Source organism: Oryctolagus cuniculus, chromosome 3 (assembly GCF_964237555.1).
Source record: "Oryctolagus cuniculus chromosome 3, mOryCun1.1, whole genome shotgun sequence".
In the NCBI taxonomy this organism is placed as follows: Eukaryota; Metazoa; Chordata; class Mammalia; order Lagomorpha; family Leporidae; genus Oryctolagus; species Oryctolagus cuniculus.
In genome coordinates, this window is record NC_091434.1 from 147,595 (window position 1) to 163,695 (window position 16,101).

Genomic DNA, 16,101 nt, shown 5'->3' on the forward strand with positions numbered 1-16,101 from the left:
CTCCAACACCCAACCGCTCACCTCACGTCTTGTGGCAACACACCTACAACACACACTACCACCCACCTGACATGTGGGAATACTCCCTCTACACACAGTCAGCCACCCACCTGACACATGGGAACACACACACACACACACAGAGTCAACTGCTCACCTCACTGACACATGGGGACATACCTCCAACACACATAACCACTCAATGACATGTGGGAACACACCCTCCACAGTCAGCCACCCACCTCACTGACACATGGGAACTGCTCACAGTTCACACACAAAGTCAACTGCTCACCTCACTGACATGCAAAAACACACCTACAACACACACAACCACCTACCTGACATGTGGGAACACACCCTCCACACAGTCAGCCACTCACCTCACTGACACACAGGACAACACACACAGCCAACCGCTCACCTCACCGACACACGGGAACATACCACCAACAGAGTCAACCGCTCACCTCACCGACATGCAAAAACACACCTCCAACAAACATGGTCAGCTACCTACTACCTCACAGACACATGGGAACACACCTCCAACATACAGTGAGCTACTTGTCTCTCTGACATGCAGAAACACACCTCCAACAGACATATCACTGTAAGTGCACACAGAACATTCAGAAGGACAAAGGATACATTGGGCCATAGTGTGAATCTCAACCGAGTTTACAGAATTTCAATTATAAAATTTTCTCTGGCCACAACAGAATTAAACTACAAATTAAAAGAAATTTTATCTTGAAAATCCCAAATTATTTGTGAATTGAGACACACACTTCTATTAAGTTTTAGATCAAGAAAATTCGTGAAAAAAATTTTAAATGGTAGAATAAAATGAAAACAATTGTATCAAAATTTGTGAATACAACTCAAACAGTACTTAGAAAAAGAAAGGTATAAAAATCCAATAATCCAAGTTGCTTCCATCTTAAAACTAAAGAAAAAGAAAAGTGAATCCAAGTCATGGAGACGGAAAGACACAATAATAAAGCAGAAGTAAATTCAAATAGAAAACAACGGTCAATGAAACTAAAGGCTAGTTCTTGGAAAAGATCAATACAAAATTTGACAAGTCAAAAATTACTAATAGCAAGACTAGGGCTCTCATTACAGACCCCACACATCAGAGCGACAATAACAATATTACAAAGACAAACTTTGCATGAAACATAAACTCCCTGAGAGGCACAGGTTACCTACTGCTGACTCAGGAAGAAACAGAAAACCTTTTAAACACTTCCATAACTTAACAAACTGTATACTTACAGATGAGAACTTCTTAGTGTAAACTAACAAAGTTAACTTAAAACATTAAAAAAAAAAAACCGTAAGAGATCACGTAGGAAATAAACTGTAAAGAAACAAGAGGAAAATACACACTACGGAAGTCTGGATCATGTTTATTTGGGGGCAAAGACTGTGTTTTGTTTTTTCTGAGGGGGGAGGCAAGAGAGACAGGGAATGGGGTAGAGCTCCTTTCTTCTGGTTCACTCCCCTAACACCTGGAACAGCCAGGACGAGGCTGGGGCCAACGCTGGGTGCGGGGAACTCGATGCGGGTCTCCCCCGAGGGTGGCAGGGACCCTCCAGGGGAAGCATCAGTAGGAAGCTGGAATCAGGAGTCAGAGCCAAGATCTGAATACACACATTCCAAAATGGGACGCTGACATCTCCACCAGCATCCAGCCAGCCAGGCAAAGTGCCAGTCCCAGCTACGGTTCTGACACACAGAAGGGTCTCTGGCAGCAAAGTCAGTCACTGGAGGGGACAGTCGTGAGGCTGACCACTGTACAGTAATTCTTTGTAAACAGCTTTGCTTTGTGAGGTTTTCTCTGTGTATTACTTTACAATCCAAAAGTGTTATGTTTTAAAATTTTTTTTTTTTTTTTTTAAGACTTACTCACTGATTTGAAAGGCAGAGTGACAGGAGAGACAATGTTCCATTTGCTGGTTCATTCCCCAAACGCCTACAACAGTCAGGGCTGGGCCAGGCTAAAGCCAGGAGCCCAGAGCTCCAATCCGGGTCTCCCACGTGAGTGGCAGGGACACAAGCACTTGGACCATCTTCCACAGCCTTCCCAGGCACATTAGCAGGAAGCTGGGTCGGAAGCAGAGCAGTCAGGAGTCAAACTGGCCCTGTGATATGGGATGCAGACATCCCAAATAGGAGTTTAATCCACTGTGCTGCAAGGCCCACTCCTTGGAAGTCTAAACACTGGTTTCAAAAACCTCGACTACCCCTTTGTCAAGAACTCGAGAGAATCACGCCCACAGAAGCCACAGGCAGGTGATCATTCCCCTCAGTCTAAGCACCGCCTCCAGGAAGCAGTGCCACAAGACCTGTAGGGGAGGATGTCAGCGGGAGAATGCTCAAAAAAAATACCTTGAAGAAGTTCAAGTTAAATGCCACATATATTTAATAGGCCGGCGCCACGGCTCACTAGGCTAATCCTCCGCCTTGCGGCGCCGACACACCGGGTTCTAGTCCCGGTTGGGGCGCCGGATTCTGTCCCGGTTGCCCCTCTTCCAGGCCAGCTCTCTGCTGTGGCCAGCGAGTGCAGTGGAGGATGGCCCAGGTGCTTGGGCCCTGCACCCCATGGGAGACCAGGAGAAGCACCTGGCTCCTGGCTCCTGGCTCCTGCCATCGGATCAGTGCGGTGCGCCGGCCGCAGCGCGCCGGCCGCGGCGGCCGCGGCGGCCATTGGAGGGTGAACCAACGGCAAAAGGAAGACCTTTCTCTCTGTCTCTCTCTCTCACTGTCCACTCTGCCTGTCAAAAAAAAAAAAAAAATGCCACATATATTTAATAAACACAAACAATTTAACAATGAACATATGCAAAATATATATTTATATATAAAATAACCAACAGATAAATAAAAATCTAGCTAGTTAGAAGGCGACTTAGATTGCTCTCTGTCAACAAACACTTAATATGTGCTCATCACCTGGGTGGCAGCACACACAGTGGCTAAGAGCAGGTCCTGGGCTAAGAGTGCAGTGTGCAAACCCAGCTCCACCACACAGCGGCTCTCAGACCTGGGGCAGGCTCTCTGTGCTACTGGGAGTCACCAGGTACCGGCAACCCTCGGAGGTGCTGCAGGTTCGGTCCCGACCACTGCAAAAAAGTGAATGTCGCCGTAAAGCGAGTCACACAGTTCGTGTCCCAGTCTACAGGGCTGTTGGCACTACACTGCCGTCTCGAAGTATAAGACAGCATCATGTCTAACAACCGTGCATACTGAATCAAAAAATACTGCTAAAAATACTTTATTGATAAAATATGCTATGATTGAGCTGCTGGAAAAACAGCACCGATAGACTTTGCAGACTCCGAGTGCCACCAAGCTCGCTCTGCAAAATCGGGGCAACTGCCCTGCGAGGCCCCCGCGAGGCCCCCGCCACCCTTCCTACGCCTCTCCTGCAAAGGGAGACGCCTCTTACCCTCCTTTGTGCTTCTTCTTCTTGGGAGTGTCTTCTTCCGAGGTCCTCCTGCCACGGCCCCGGGAGCCTCTCTTTTCTTTCTGACCCCGACCTTCTGAAAACAACAAGGACCCCAATTACTTTCACAGAATCCACTAAAGTGAGATTTGCTGTAACGATCCTAAAGCACTCATTACACAGAATCCTTCAAGGGTCCATAGTGACCATAGTAAAATGAAAAATGAAGAAAAACGAACAGACTTGCTTTTTAACCCCCGTCCCGCAGAGCTCTCGAAGTCGCTGCCCTCCATCTTGTCCTTCAGGTCTGCTTCAAAGCGTGCCAGGTCCGCGTCCAGCCGTCGGATGTGCTTGTCCACCTGCGAGAGGAGCTCCAAGCCTTATGCACAGCACACCCATGGTGCTCACCAACGCACAAGGAGCCCCATGGGGTGGGGGAGACTCTTCCAGGCCTCTGAGTTGTCAACTAAAAACAGCTCTGCTGGACAAGGCCCACTGTCTCCAAGTTCACACAAGGGTCTTTTTCCTGCACAGCTGCACACCTCAACAGAATAAATCCCAACTGGGGAAAAAGCATGAGTGCAGGCAATGATGAGAAGCAGGCGTGAAAGGCAATGGGGGAAGGGGTGGCGCAGCAGATGCTGAGCCCTGATCTAAAATTCCGAAGAACAGAAAACCAAAACGAGAAAAGAAAACAAAGACTTCACACTTCAGGTACAGAAGCCCAGAGAGACATGATGAGTACTGTATTGCTTCTGGAGGGGAAGCTCCTGCTGACCACTTAGAAGGCTTGACTCGGGTACCGGACCACAGCCCACGGGCACAGCCCCGCCTGCTCACACAGCAGGGACAAAGTGGGACTGACTCGGGTACCAGACCACAGCACACGGGCACAGCCCCGCCTGCTCACACAGCAGGGACAAAGTGGGACTGACTCGGGTACCGGACCACAGCACACGGGCACAGCCCCGCCTGCTCACACAGCAAGGACAAAGTGAGACTGACCAGGGCACTGGACCACAGCAGACGGGCACAGCCCCGCCTGCTCACACAGCAAGGACAAAGTGAGACTGACCAGGGCACTGGACCACAGCACACGGGCACAGCCCTGCCTGCTCACACAGCAGGGACAAAGTGGGACTGACTCGGGTACCGGACCACAGCACACGGGCACAGCCCCACCTGCTCAGACAGCAGGGACAAAATGGGACTGACTCGAACATCGGACCACAGCACACGGGCACAGCCCCGCCTTCTCTGCTCACTCAACAGGGAGAAAGTGAGACTGTCCAGGGCACTGGACCACAGCACACGGGCACAGCCCCGCCTGCTCTGCTCACTCAACAGGGAGAAAGTGAGACTGACCAGGGCACTGGACCACAGCATGTGGGCATAGCCCCGCCTGCTCACACAGCAGGGACAAAGTGAGACTGACCAGGGCACTGGACCACGGCACATGGGCACAGCCCCGCCTGCTCAGACAGCAGGGACAAAGCAGGACTGACCGGGGCACTGGACCACGGCACATGGGCACAGCCCCCCGCCTGCTCACACAGCAGGGACAAAGCAGGACTGACCGGGGCACTGGACCACGGCACATGGGCACAGCCCCACCTGCTCAGACAGCAGGGACAAAGTGGGACTGACTCGAACACTGGACCACAGCACACGGGCACAGCCCCGCCTGCTCTGCTCACTCAACAGGGAGAAAGTGAGACTGACCAGGGCACTGGACCACAGCACACGGGCACAGCCCCGCCTGCTTACACAACAGGGAGAAAGTGAGACTGACCAGGGCACTGGACCACAGCACACGGGCGCAGCCCCACCTGCTTACACAGCAGGGACAAAGTGGGACTGACCAGGGCACTGGACCACGGCACATGGGCACAGCCCCCCGCCTGCTCAGACAGCAGGGAGAAAGGGGACTGTCTCAGAGGCAACTGATCCAACCTAATTTTCCAGAAACCATTCTGCTCACTCGGCAGACTCAGCAGTTCAGGCATCAAAGCCCCACACAGAGGGAGTAAGCTCTACTTCTCGAGCATCCTGCAATCTTCTGGGCAACAGTGCAGCCACCAAATGAGCCCGGAGGGGACACAGGACTAGCGCAGACTCGACCTAGAGCTGACAGAACAAGAGCTGAAACATGGAAGAGGGGCCAGCGTGTGGCGCAGTGGGTGAAGCCACCACCTGAGGTGCCAGCATCCCATATGGGTACCGGTTTGAGTCCCAGCTGCTCCAATTCTCATCCAGCTCTCTGCTATGACCTGGGAAAGCAGTAGAAGATGGCTCAAGTCCTTGGGCCCCTGCACCCATGGGAGACCCAGAAGAAGCTCCTGGCTCCTGGCATTGGACTGGCCCAGCTGCGGCCATTGCGGCCATCTGGGGAGTGAACCAGCGGTTGAAAGACCTCTCTCTCTCTCTCTCTCTCTCTCTCTCTCTGCCTCTCTGTAATTCTGCCTTTCAAATAAATAAATAAATCTTTAAAATAAAATGGATATAAAAGAAATGTTCTCAAAATCAAATGAACAAATGAGACCAGCAGCCAGGACAACAGGGAGGTCCCAGGGAAGGACGCCCCATGTGTCCTCCCCTACGGTGCAATGCAGCCAAGCCAGACCCCCAGGTGGGCTGCGCCGCAGGCCTTCTGCTCACCATCTCATAGGTCTGCATGGCCAGCTGCACCTTGTCGTCGCTGTACTCCTTGCACTTGCTGTAGGCACTCTGGATCTTCTGCAGGTGCGCGACACGCTGGTCGGCAGACAGCGTCTTCACTGTGGAGATGTACTCTGCAGCCAGGATGTCAATCTCTGCCTTCTTATCTGAGGGAGAAACGGCCAAAGGTTGGCCCCGCCCACAGAGCCACCACAGGCACATGGGGAAGCTGGCCCCGCCCATGATGCCACCACAGGCGCAGGCCAGCAAAAAAGGCTATCAGGACCAAGTGTAGCCGAGAGGAAGACTGACCAGACCCCAGCTGCTGGCAGGAGTACAACCACCATGCACAAAACACCTGGTACTGTGTGGGAGTGCAGGACGTGCCCAGGACAGACCAGTGTCTTATGGTGGCCTCTCTGACCCTAAGTACTCTGTCTGGATAATAAACTATGGGGTCACCCTACCTATGACCCAGCATGCAGATAACACCCTCAAGAAATACAAGTGCTTGGGCTTGGGGCCGGCGCCGTGGTTGACTTGGTTAATCCTCTGCCTGCAGCGCCGGCAACCCATATGGGTGCCAGGTTCTAGTTCCCGTTGCTCCTCTTCCAGTCTAGCTCTCTGTTGTGGCCTGGGAGATCAGTGGAGGACGGACCAAGTGCTTGGGCCCTGCACCCGCATGGAAGACCAGGAGGGGGCACCTGGTTCCAGATCGGCATAGCTCCGGCTGGAGCGGTCATTTAGGGGATGAACCAACGGAAGGAAGACCTTTCTCTCTGTCTCCCTCTCTCACTGTCTAACTCTGTCAAATAAAAAATAAAAATAAACAAATAAATAAATTTTTTAAAAAAGTGCTTGAGCTCCAGATTCAAAGGAGAAAACATCCATTAACAAGTGACAGTGAAGGATGCCTGCAGTGCCGCATCCCATTTGGGTGCCAGTTCAAGTCCCGGCTGCTCCACTTCCAATCCAGCTCTCAAGATGGCCCAGGTCCTTGGGCCCATGCACCCATGTGGGAGACCTAGAAGAATCTCCTGGCTTCGGACCAGAGCAGCTCTGGCCATTGCAGTCATCTGGGGAGTGAATCAGTGAATGGAAACCCCCCGTCCCTCTCTCTCTCTCTAACTCTGCCTTTCAAATAAATAAATCTTTAAAAAAAGAAAGGATGCGGTCTCACAACAGAATACGCTATGCAGCAAGAGCACAGACCACAGCTACACAGTATATTTTGTTTGCAACAAAATAAACTTGTTTTTTAATTCCATTTTTCTGTACTTTCTGAAGCACCTCACACTTCCTAAAAGACTTCCCTCTTACCTGGTAGGACACTGCACCCAAACGCAAACACAGCTATGTCAATCTTGCAAAACACAGGCCTGATGCAATATCAAGGCACAGCTCATGAACCTAAAACCTCGAAGATAAAGAGCATCCCCTGGGCTATGGTGTTGTGGGTGAAGTTGCCATCTGCAGTGCTGGCATCCCATTTGGGTGCCAGTTCGAGTCCTGGCTACCACACTTCCAAACCAGCTCTCTGTTGTGGCCTGGGAGGGAAGTAGAAGATGGCACAAGTCCTTGGGCCCCTGCACCCGTATGGGAGACTCCGGGTAGGCTCCTGGCTTCTGGCTTCGAATTGGCACAGCTCTGGCCATTGTGGACATCTGGGGAGTGAACCAGTGAATGGAAAACCTCTCTCTCTCTGCCTCTCTGTAGCCCTGCCTTTCAAATAAATAAATAAATAAATCTTTTAAAAAAGAGCATCCCCTTGGGGTCAGCGCTGTGGCGTAGCGGGTTAAAGCCCTGGCCTGAAGTGCCGGCATCCCATATGGGTGCCGGTTTGAGTCCTGGCTGCTCCTCTTCTGATCTAGCTCTCTGCTATGGCCTGAGAAAGCATGTAGAAGATGACCCAAGTCCTTGGGTCCCTACACCCGCGTGGGAGACCCAGAGGAGGCTCTTGGCTCCTGGCTTCAGATCAGCAGAGCTCTGGCCATTGCAGCCATCTGAGGAGTGAACTAGCAGATGGAAGACCCCTCTCTCCTCTCTGTCTCTGCCTCTCTCTGCAATTCTTTCAAATAAATAAAATAAATCTTAAAAAAAAAAAAAAAAAAAAAAAAAAAAAAAAAAGAGCATCCCCAAAGCTTCTGAACTGGGAGGAAAAAAAAAAAAGAAGATACAATAAATATGAGGGATTAAGAACACAAACAGTGGGCTGGTGCTGTGGCGCAGCGGGTAAACACCCTGGCCTGAAGCACCAGAATCCCATATGGGCACCAGTTCTAGTCACGGCTGCTCCGCTATGGCCTGGAAAGCAGTAGAGGATGGCCCAAGTCCTTGGGCCCCTGCACTAGCATGTGAGACCCAGAAGAAGCTCCTGGCTCCTGGCTTTAGATCAGCATAGCTCTGGCCGTTGCAGCCACTTGAGAAGTGAACCAGCAGATGGAAGACTCTCTCTCTCTCTGCCTCTGCTTCTCTCTTTCAAATAAATAAATAAACCTTAAAAAAAAAAAAAAAAGAAATGATCCTCTAGAATTATCAAGCTATCAATCAAATACAAGGTAAGAGGAGCAGGCCATCTGGCACGGTAGATAAATTACCGGCGCTGTGGCGCAGTAGGTTAATCCTCTGCCTGTGGCGCTGGCAACCCATATGGGTGCCAGTTCTAGTCCCGGCTGCTCCTCTTCACATCCAGCTCTCTGCTGTGGCCTGGGAAAGCAGGAGAAGATGGCCAAGTCCTTGGGCCCCTGCACTCGCATGTGAGACCTGGAAGAAGTGCCTGGCTCCCAGCTTTGGATCGGCGCAGCTCCGGCCGTTGCAGCCATTTGGGGAGTGAGCCAGCAGACAGAAGACCTTTCTCTCTGTCTCTCCCTCTCACTGTCTGTAACTCCACCTCTCAAATAAATAAAAAATCTTTTAAAAAAATTAGGCCGGCACCGCGGCTCACTAGGCTAATCCTCTACCTTGTGGCGCCGGCACACCGGGTTCTAGTCCCGGTCGGGGCGCCGGATTCTGTCCTGGTTGTCCCTCTTCCAGGCCAGCTCTCTGCTGTGGCCAGGGAGTGCAGTGGAGGATGGCCCAAGTACTTGGGCCCTGCACCCCATGGGAGACCAGGAAAAGCACCTGGCTCCTGCCATCGGATCAGCGCGGTGCGCCGGCCGCAGCGCGCCGGCCGCTGCGGCCATTGGAGGGTGAACCAACGGCAAAGGAAGACCTTTCTCTCTGTCTCTCTCTCTCACTGTCCACTCTGCCTGTCAAAAAATAAAAAAATAAATAAAACAAAAATAAAAATTACCACTTGGGTCACTCACCTGGATTTTATTTTTTTTAATATTTATTTATTTATGTGAGAAGTAGAGTTACAGAGAGAGGCAGAGACAGCAAGAGAGGTCTTCCACCACTGGTTCACCCTCCAGATGGCCGCAACGACCGGAGCTGAGCCGACCTGAAGCCAGGAGCCAAGAGCTTCTTCTGGGTCTCACACGCAAGTGCAGGGGCCAAAGGACTTGGGCCACCTTCTACTGCTTTCCCAGGCTATTGGGCCACAGCAGAGAGCTGGATCGGAAGAAGAGCAGCAGAGACTTGAACTGGTGCTCACATGGGATTCTAGCACCTCAGGCGGAGGTTTAGCCCACTCTGCCACAGCGCCAGCCCCCACCTGGTTCTGAGTTCTAGCGGCACTGCTGATTCCAACTCATGTGCTTCCCGGGAGGCAGCAGGTGATGACTCAAGTTCTTGGGTCCCCACCACCCATGCAGGAGACCTGGATGGAGGTCCTAACTCCTGTCTTTAGCCTGGCCCAGCCCTGGCTGTTGTGGGCATTTGAGGAGTGAACCAGCAGATGGAAGATCTTACTAACTCTCAAATACTTTTTTAAGAAACGTGAGGCTAGAAAGACCATGTTTCAGACACACAACACTGCAGGAAGCTTACCTTCCCAGGGGCCTTTCCTCAGAAAGCCGCCAGAGGCACCCAAACAAGGCAGCAGGTGAGAAAAGGGGGCATTCAAGATCCAGAGGCCAGGGCCTACGGTGCAGGGGTGAGTGAAGAGCCCTGGCAGGGCAGCAGCCCTGCAAGCAAGCAGGATAGGCCGTCCCCGGGAAGGCACAGGTGGCAGCAGCAGACAAGCGGGGGGCAGGAGCACACTGAGGCACTCCTGGGGGGGCGGGGTGGCACACACAGCAGTCGGCAAGTAGAGTCACTCCACAAGGGTCCCAGAGGCAGAGCAAGGCATGGCTCCGTTTACCAGCAGCTGCCCCGGAGGGTACACTGTCGCTGGCCTTTATTTATTTATTTATTTATTGGACAGGCAGAGGGGACAGTGAGAGAGAGAGAGACAGAGAGAAAGGTCTTCCCTTTTTTACCTTGGTACACCCCCTCTCCCTGACCACCAAGAGCCCGCACTCACCTTCTGTCCTCTGGTCCAGCTCCCGCATCAGCTGGAAGTTCCTCTGCAGCTCACAGGGGAGGTTCTCGATGCCTGGAACACACACAGGGAGTAGAGCACCTGGAGCAACGCAGGCCCCAAGGCTCCAGCCCGCTCTGCCCCATCAAATGAGCCTTAACCAGGGACGGGCGCCAAGCAGCTGGACAGGGAAGCTGGGGAGGACCTCAGAAGGGGCCCAGCGCAGGGCACAGGTCCCTGGGTCTCCTCTCCAAACCCCACCCTCCTCCCCACTCTGCACCAGCCCTGGAGAACCCGGTCCCTGCTCCCAAATCCAGCATACGGGTCAGTGCAGGATGGATGGACAATGGACAAGCAGTCTGCGTGCCTCAACACCGCTCTCACTGGCCACAGGGGCTACTAAGCCTCAGAGACATGGCCAGGCATGAGCAACTCAACTGAATTTTACCCAAGTGGCCCTGCTCCCCCATCCTCTGTAAGGTCACCTCGGGTCCAGGCCACAGCTCCTGCAGGGCCCCAGAGCTGCCAGGACCACCCGCTTAAAACTAAATCTAATCTCAGGACTGGTGCAGTAGACCAGCATCCACCTGTGGCCCCGGCATCCCATATGGGTGCCAGTTGGAGTCCTGGCTGCTCCACTTCCGATCCAGCTCCCTGCTGTGGCCTGGGAAAGCAGTGGAAGATGGCCCAAGTGCTTGGGCCCCTGCACCGCGTGAGACACAGAAGCTCCTGGCTCCTGGCTTTCGATCAGCTCAGCTCTGGCCATTGTGGCTATCTGGGGAGTGAACCAGTGGATGGAAGACCTCTCTCTGTGTAACTTTGACTCTCAAGTAAATAAGCAAATCTAAATAAATAAATACATAGGAAGATACATAAATAAATAAACCTAATCTCACAAACGAGCCTCCACGCTCGGGCCAGCCCTTCCCCAACCGGGGAGCCAGCACCCAGGCACGGCCAGCAGACAAGGGTAAACGAACACGACCCGGTGCCCCTTGGCGAGGCCCGGTAGCCTCCAGCTGAACCCTCCCTCACTTCCGGGGATCCTGAGCAGCCGGCCTGGGTGCTCCACGCGGCCTCTCCTGCACAGCCCAGTCCAGGCAGACCCCCCCAAGGGGCCACACGTGGACCCCCAAGGAGCAGGATGACTCTGAGCAAGGCCGGGGCCTCATCTCATTAGAACCATCCCCAGGGCTCGGGAGGACCCAGGGTCGTCCCTCAACACGCAGCACACAGCCCGCACCGCGGCCACGGAAGCGCAAGCTAACGCCGGGCGCGCGCCGGCCCTAGGCCAGCCACAGGCGGCGGACACGACCTGCGCGGCGGGGCGAGGTCCAGCAGGGAGGACGGGACCGTGGCCACGGCCGCGGGGCGGGACGTGGGCAAGGGCGGGGCGGGGGCCACTGTGGGCGGGGCCGGGGCTTTGAAGGCGGGGCCAGTGCCGCAGGCCCCGCCCCGCCGTGACGCACCTGGAATTGGCGCGGCCACGGCGGCGGGACCCCGCGCCGCGCCCCCCGCGCCCGCCCCTCCCTCGCGGTCCGGCCCCGCCTCAGCCGCGCGCCCCCCGTCGCCGGCGCCTAAGGCCGCCCCCGCCGCCCTCTTGAGCCCCCGAGGTCCGCGCGCGGGGCCCGGCGTGCGGGGAGCTGCGGCAGCGGAGGCCCCGCGCGGGCGGCGGGCGCGACGGCGGCGGGTGGCGCTTACTGTCCAGGTAGTGCTCCAAGTACATGGCGGTCGCCATCTTCGTCCGCGGCCGCGCTCGGGGTCTGCGCGGGCGGGCGGCGCGCAGGGCGGGGCATGCGGCGCGGGGCGGGGCTGCGGCGTCGGCGCGCTCACTATTCATGAGCCGCGCGCGTTGATTGGCCGCGCCGGAGGCGGGGCGCTGTCTTGACACGCCCCCCGGCTTCCGGCCGTTGCGGAACTAGCGGCGCGGGTCACAGACGCCGCTGTGTCGTGTGGCTGGTGCGGCTGCTGCGGTCGCGGCGGGACAGGAGCGGCACCCAGCCCCGAGGAACCGGGACCCAGGGGCCTTCGTGCCGCGGCGCCCCGTGTGCGTGTCCGGCCTGTACGTGGCTCTCTCCCCTCAGGCCTCGTCCCTTAGCTGCTGCGGCCGTGGCCCGTGCCCGGACTCCGCCGCCGCCGAGCGCGCCCGGCCGTGCGGACACGGAGGAGCGGGACGCCCTCGAACGAACGGGGAAGGGGCCGTTAGGTCGTTTAGGTGGGGGGTTTCAGGGAGAAGGCGGCGAGGCCCGAGAGCTCTCCTGCGGATCACGCGACTGCACCAGCCCCATGGGTGCCCGGGGGGCTTCCTGGAGGAGGCGTGCCCCTTCTAAGCCCGCTCCGGTCTGCAGCTGAGCTAGGTGGAGAGAGCGTGGCCCCAGAACCCCTCCCCGCACCCGACCTCGACATTCCGGGATGTGTACAGAGTGGCACCGCCAGACGTGCGGAGCGGTACTTTCCGTAGTAAAACGTCGAGAGAGACGCTCCATCTTCCAGTTGGCCCGCCCGCCCCCGGGACCACCGCTGCCTTCCAGGGTGCGCGGAGGTGGAGTTTGAAGGACAGCTGGGACTGCAGCGCCGGCACTCTGGGGACGCCTGCCCTCTGCATGGACTTCTCAAACCCTCATCCAGTACCGAAAAATGGAAACATTTCGTATTGCAAGCTTACACTCAGAAAAGTTCCTGCTGGGGCTTGTTTAACTCCCTGGAGTGGAACACCATGGCTGTCTTGTTCACCCTTGAGCTGACCGAATGTTAGCAGTCTGGGGGCGTCCTTCCTGGCCCTGTTAATGAGAAAATTGCAGGCCACCCACTCTAGCTGGCTGGGTTTTGTTTGTTTCCCGTATATCTGAGAGGCAGAGAGCTCCCCCATCTGCTGGTTCTCTCCCTCAAATGCCTCGGACTGACAGGGCCGGGGTGGAGCAGCTGAGTCCAAACCCAGATCTGCCGTGTGGGAGGCACTGCCTCCTGAGGTCTGCATTAGTAGGAAGCTGGATTCAAGAGCCACAGGGGGGAGTCCAGCCCAGGCACTCCAGCCTGAGGTGCAGGCGGAGGATTAACCAAGTGAGCCACGGCGCCGGGTTCTAGTCCCGGTGGCTCCTCTTCCAGTCCAGCTTTCTGCTGTGGCCGGGGAAGGCAGTGGAGGATGGCCCCCCAAGTGCTTGGGCCCTGCACCCGCATGGGAGACCAAGAAGAGGCACCTGGTTCCTGGCTTCAGATCGGCGTAGCTCTGGCCGTTGTGGCCATTTGGGGGGTGAACCATCAAATGGAAGACCTTTCTGTCTCTCACTGTCTGCACTCTTGTCAGATAAATAAATAAAAAATCTAAAAAAAAACCTTAATGAGCGCCTTAACCCCTAAAATGCTTGCTCTCAAATTAGTAGACTACTTTGTCAAGTTTGAAGTTGTACTGAAAATTGGAGCTCAGGGTTTCCCTGCATGGGAGCCTGTGTTACAGTTAAAACAGTGCTGACACATTATTTCTAGCCAGGTCTGGAGTTCACATCAGGGCCAATGCATTGAACATGCTGTGGGTTCAATCTGCCCCCCATTACAACATCGGAAGCAAGTCCCACTGCCCGGGACGGCCCCTGTGCTGCTCCTGTCGCCTCTCCTCTGGAATATCCCATAGTACTGGCTTCTCCTGCGCCTTTTGGTGGCTTCATAGCTCACTTCTTTTCCGTTGGAAATTGCTCCACCGTCCCAGTGCACCACAGTTACCCACACACACACCTGCTGAGGGCCAGCTCAGTTGCTTCCAGTTTGGGCCACTGTGAATAGGACCACTGCTCATTCATGGGAAGCATTGTTTTGGCCTTGGCAGTGAGGGTGGGACACATGGACAAGACTTGGTGTGGACCCCGCTTTCAACTCATCTTGGTTAGAACGAGGAGCCCCACGGCTGGATTGTGGGCTAAGAACACGTTGAGTTTTGTAAAAACCTAATATTTAAGACAATAACTGCAGAACTGCCTTTCAAAATATCTGTGCCATTTTGCATTCCCACCACTGTGGCTCCACGTCCTCAGCAGCGTCTCCTGATGATGTCCTACTGGGCACATTCTCATCTGAATTTCTTCTTTGGTGAGGTATCTTCAGGTCTTATGCCCATTTTTAAACTGGTGTGTTCACTTTAACACTTTTTAATTTTATTTATTTATCTGAAAGATAGAGATCTTCATCTGCTGCTTTACTCCCAGAATGCCCACAACAGCTGGGACTAGACCAGGCTGAAGCTGGGAACCCAGAACTCAATGCCCACAACAGCTGGGACTAGACCAGGCTGAAGCTGGGAACCCAGAACTCAATGCCCACAACAGCTGGGACTAGACCAGGCTGAAGCTGGGAACCCAGAACTCAATGCCCACAACAGCTGGGACTAGACCAGGCTGAAGCTGGGAACCCAGAACTCAGGCTGAGTCTCCCACATGGGTGGCAGGGACCCAAGGACATGAGCCATCACTGCTGCCTCCCAGGGTGCACATGGGCAGGAAGCTGCCTTCAGAGCTGAGTGGGGCCTTGAACACAGGTGAACCCAGGCATTCAGAGTGTCCAGCTACTGCACCAAATACCCCAGGATGTTCCTTTATTGTTGAGTCACATTGGCCAATTTTTCTATTACATCCTTACATTTTTTAAAGATTTATTTTGGGGGGCCAGTGCTGTGGCATAGTGAGTTAAGCCGCAAGTTGCAGTGCCAGCATCCCATATGGGTACCGATGTGAGTCCCAGCTGCTCCACTTCCAATCCAGTTCTCTGCTGTTGGCCTGGGAAAGCAGTAGAAGATGGCCCAAGTCCTTGGGCCCCTGCACCCGCGCGGGAGACCCAAAGGAAGCTCCTGGCTTCTGATTTTGGATTGGCGCAGCTCCGGCTGTTGCAGCCATCTGGGGAGTGAACCATCGGATGGAAGACCTCTCTCTCTCTCTCTGCCTCTGCCTCTCTGTAACTCTGCCTTTCAAATAAATCTTTAACAAAAAGATTTATTACTTTTTATTTATTTTGAAAGCCAAAGTTACAGAAAGAGGTAGAAATGGAGAGAGAGGGAGGTCTTCCATCTGCTGGCTCACTCCCCAGATGGCCAGAACGACCAGGGCCTGGCTCGACTGAAGCCAGCAGCCAGGAGTTTCCTCCGGGTCTCCCACGTCGGTGCAGGGGCCCAAGGACGTGGGCCATCTTCCACTGCTTTCCCAGGCACATTAGCAGGGAGCTGGATCGGAAGTAGCTTAGCCAGGACTCGGAAGCAGCACCCACTGGATGTCAGCACTGCAGGCTGGGGTTTAGCCTGCTGCGCCACAGCACTGGCCCCTGACATCCACTCTGCATCCACAACTGGCTTTCACTGATTCCACTGACTCCTGCTTACCAGATATATTTCATTGTGCTGGTGTATGAAGCTTTGACAGACTCCTTATCAATGTTCACTATTTCACATGTTTCTGACTTTTTTTTAAGATATTTATTTGAAAGTCAGTTACAGGGGCCAGTGCTGTGGTGTAGTGGGTAAGGCTGCTGCCTGCAGTGCCGGCATCCCACGTGGACACTGCCTCAAGTCCTGGCTGCTCCACTTCTGATCCAGCTCTCTGCTATAGCC

General features: G+C 54.6%; 1 protein-coding gene across 6 annotated transcripts in view; it reads right to left on the reverse strand.

Annotated features, from left to right (window-relative positions):
* Positions 1-14,210, reverse strand: part of ING5 (inhibitor of growth family member 5) — a 30,963-nt gene extending 16,753 nt beyond the window's left edge. Inside the window, exons 1-6 of one of the 6 annotated variants that reach the window (XM_070069898.1) lie at positions 12,216-14,210; positions 10,518-10,589; positions 6,113-6,279; positions 3,702-3,813; positions 3,458-3,551; positions 1,400-3,131 (exon numbers count right to left, since the gene is read on the reverse strand). In XM_070069898.1, the coding sequence (XP_069925999.1) occupies positions 3,047-3,131; positions 3,458-3,551; positions 3,702-3,813; positions 6,113-6,279; positions 10,518-10,589; positions 12,216-12,354 (669 nt within the window). In that variant the 5' untranslated portion in view covers positions 12,355-14,210 and the 3' untranslated portion in view covers positions 1,400-3,046. Of the gene's footprint in view, positions 1-1,399; positions 3,132-3,457; positions 3,552-3,701; positions 3,814-6,112; positions 6,280-10,517; positions 10,590-11,549; positions 11,732-11,757; positions 11,777-11,829; positions 11,908-12,215 lie in introns of those variants that run through there. The other 5 variants (XM_008252392.4, XM_008252391.4, XM_070069899.1 and 2 more) reach the window with 5 other exon arrangements.
* Positions 14,211-16,101: the final 1,891 nt, after the last annotated feature.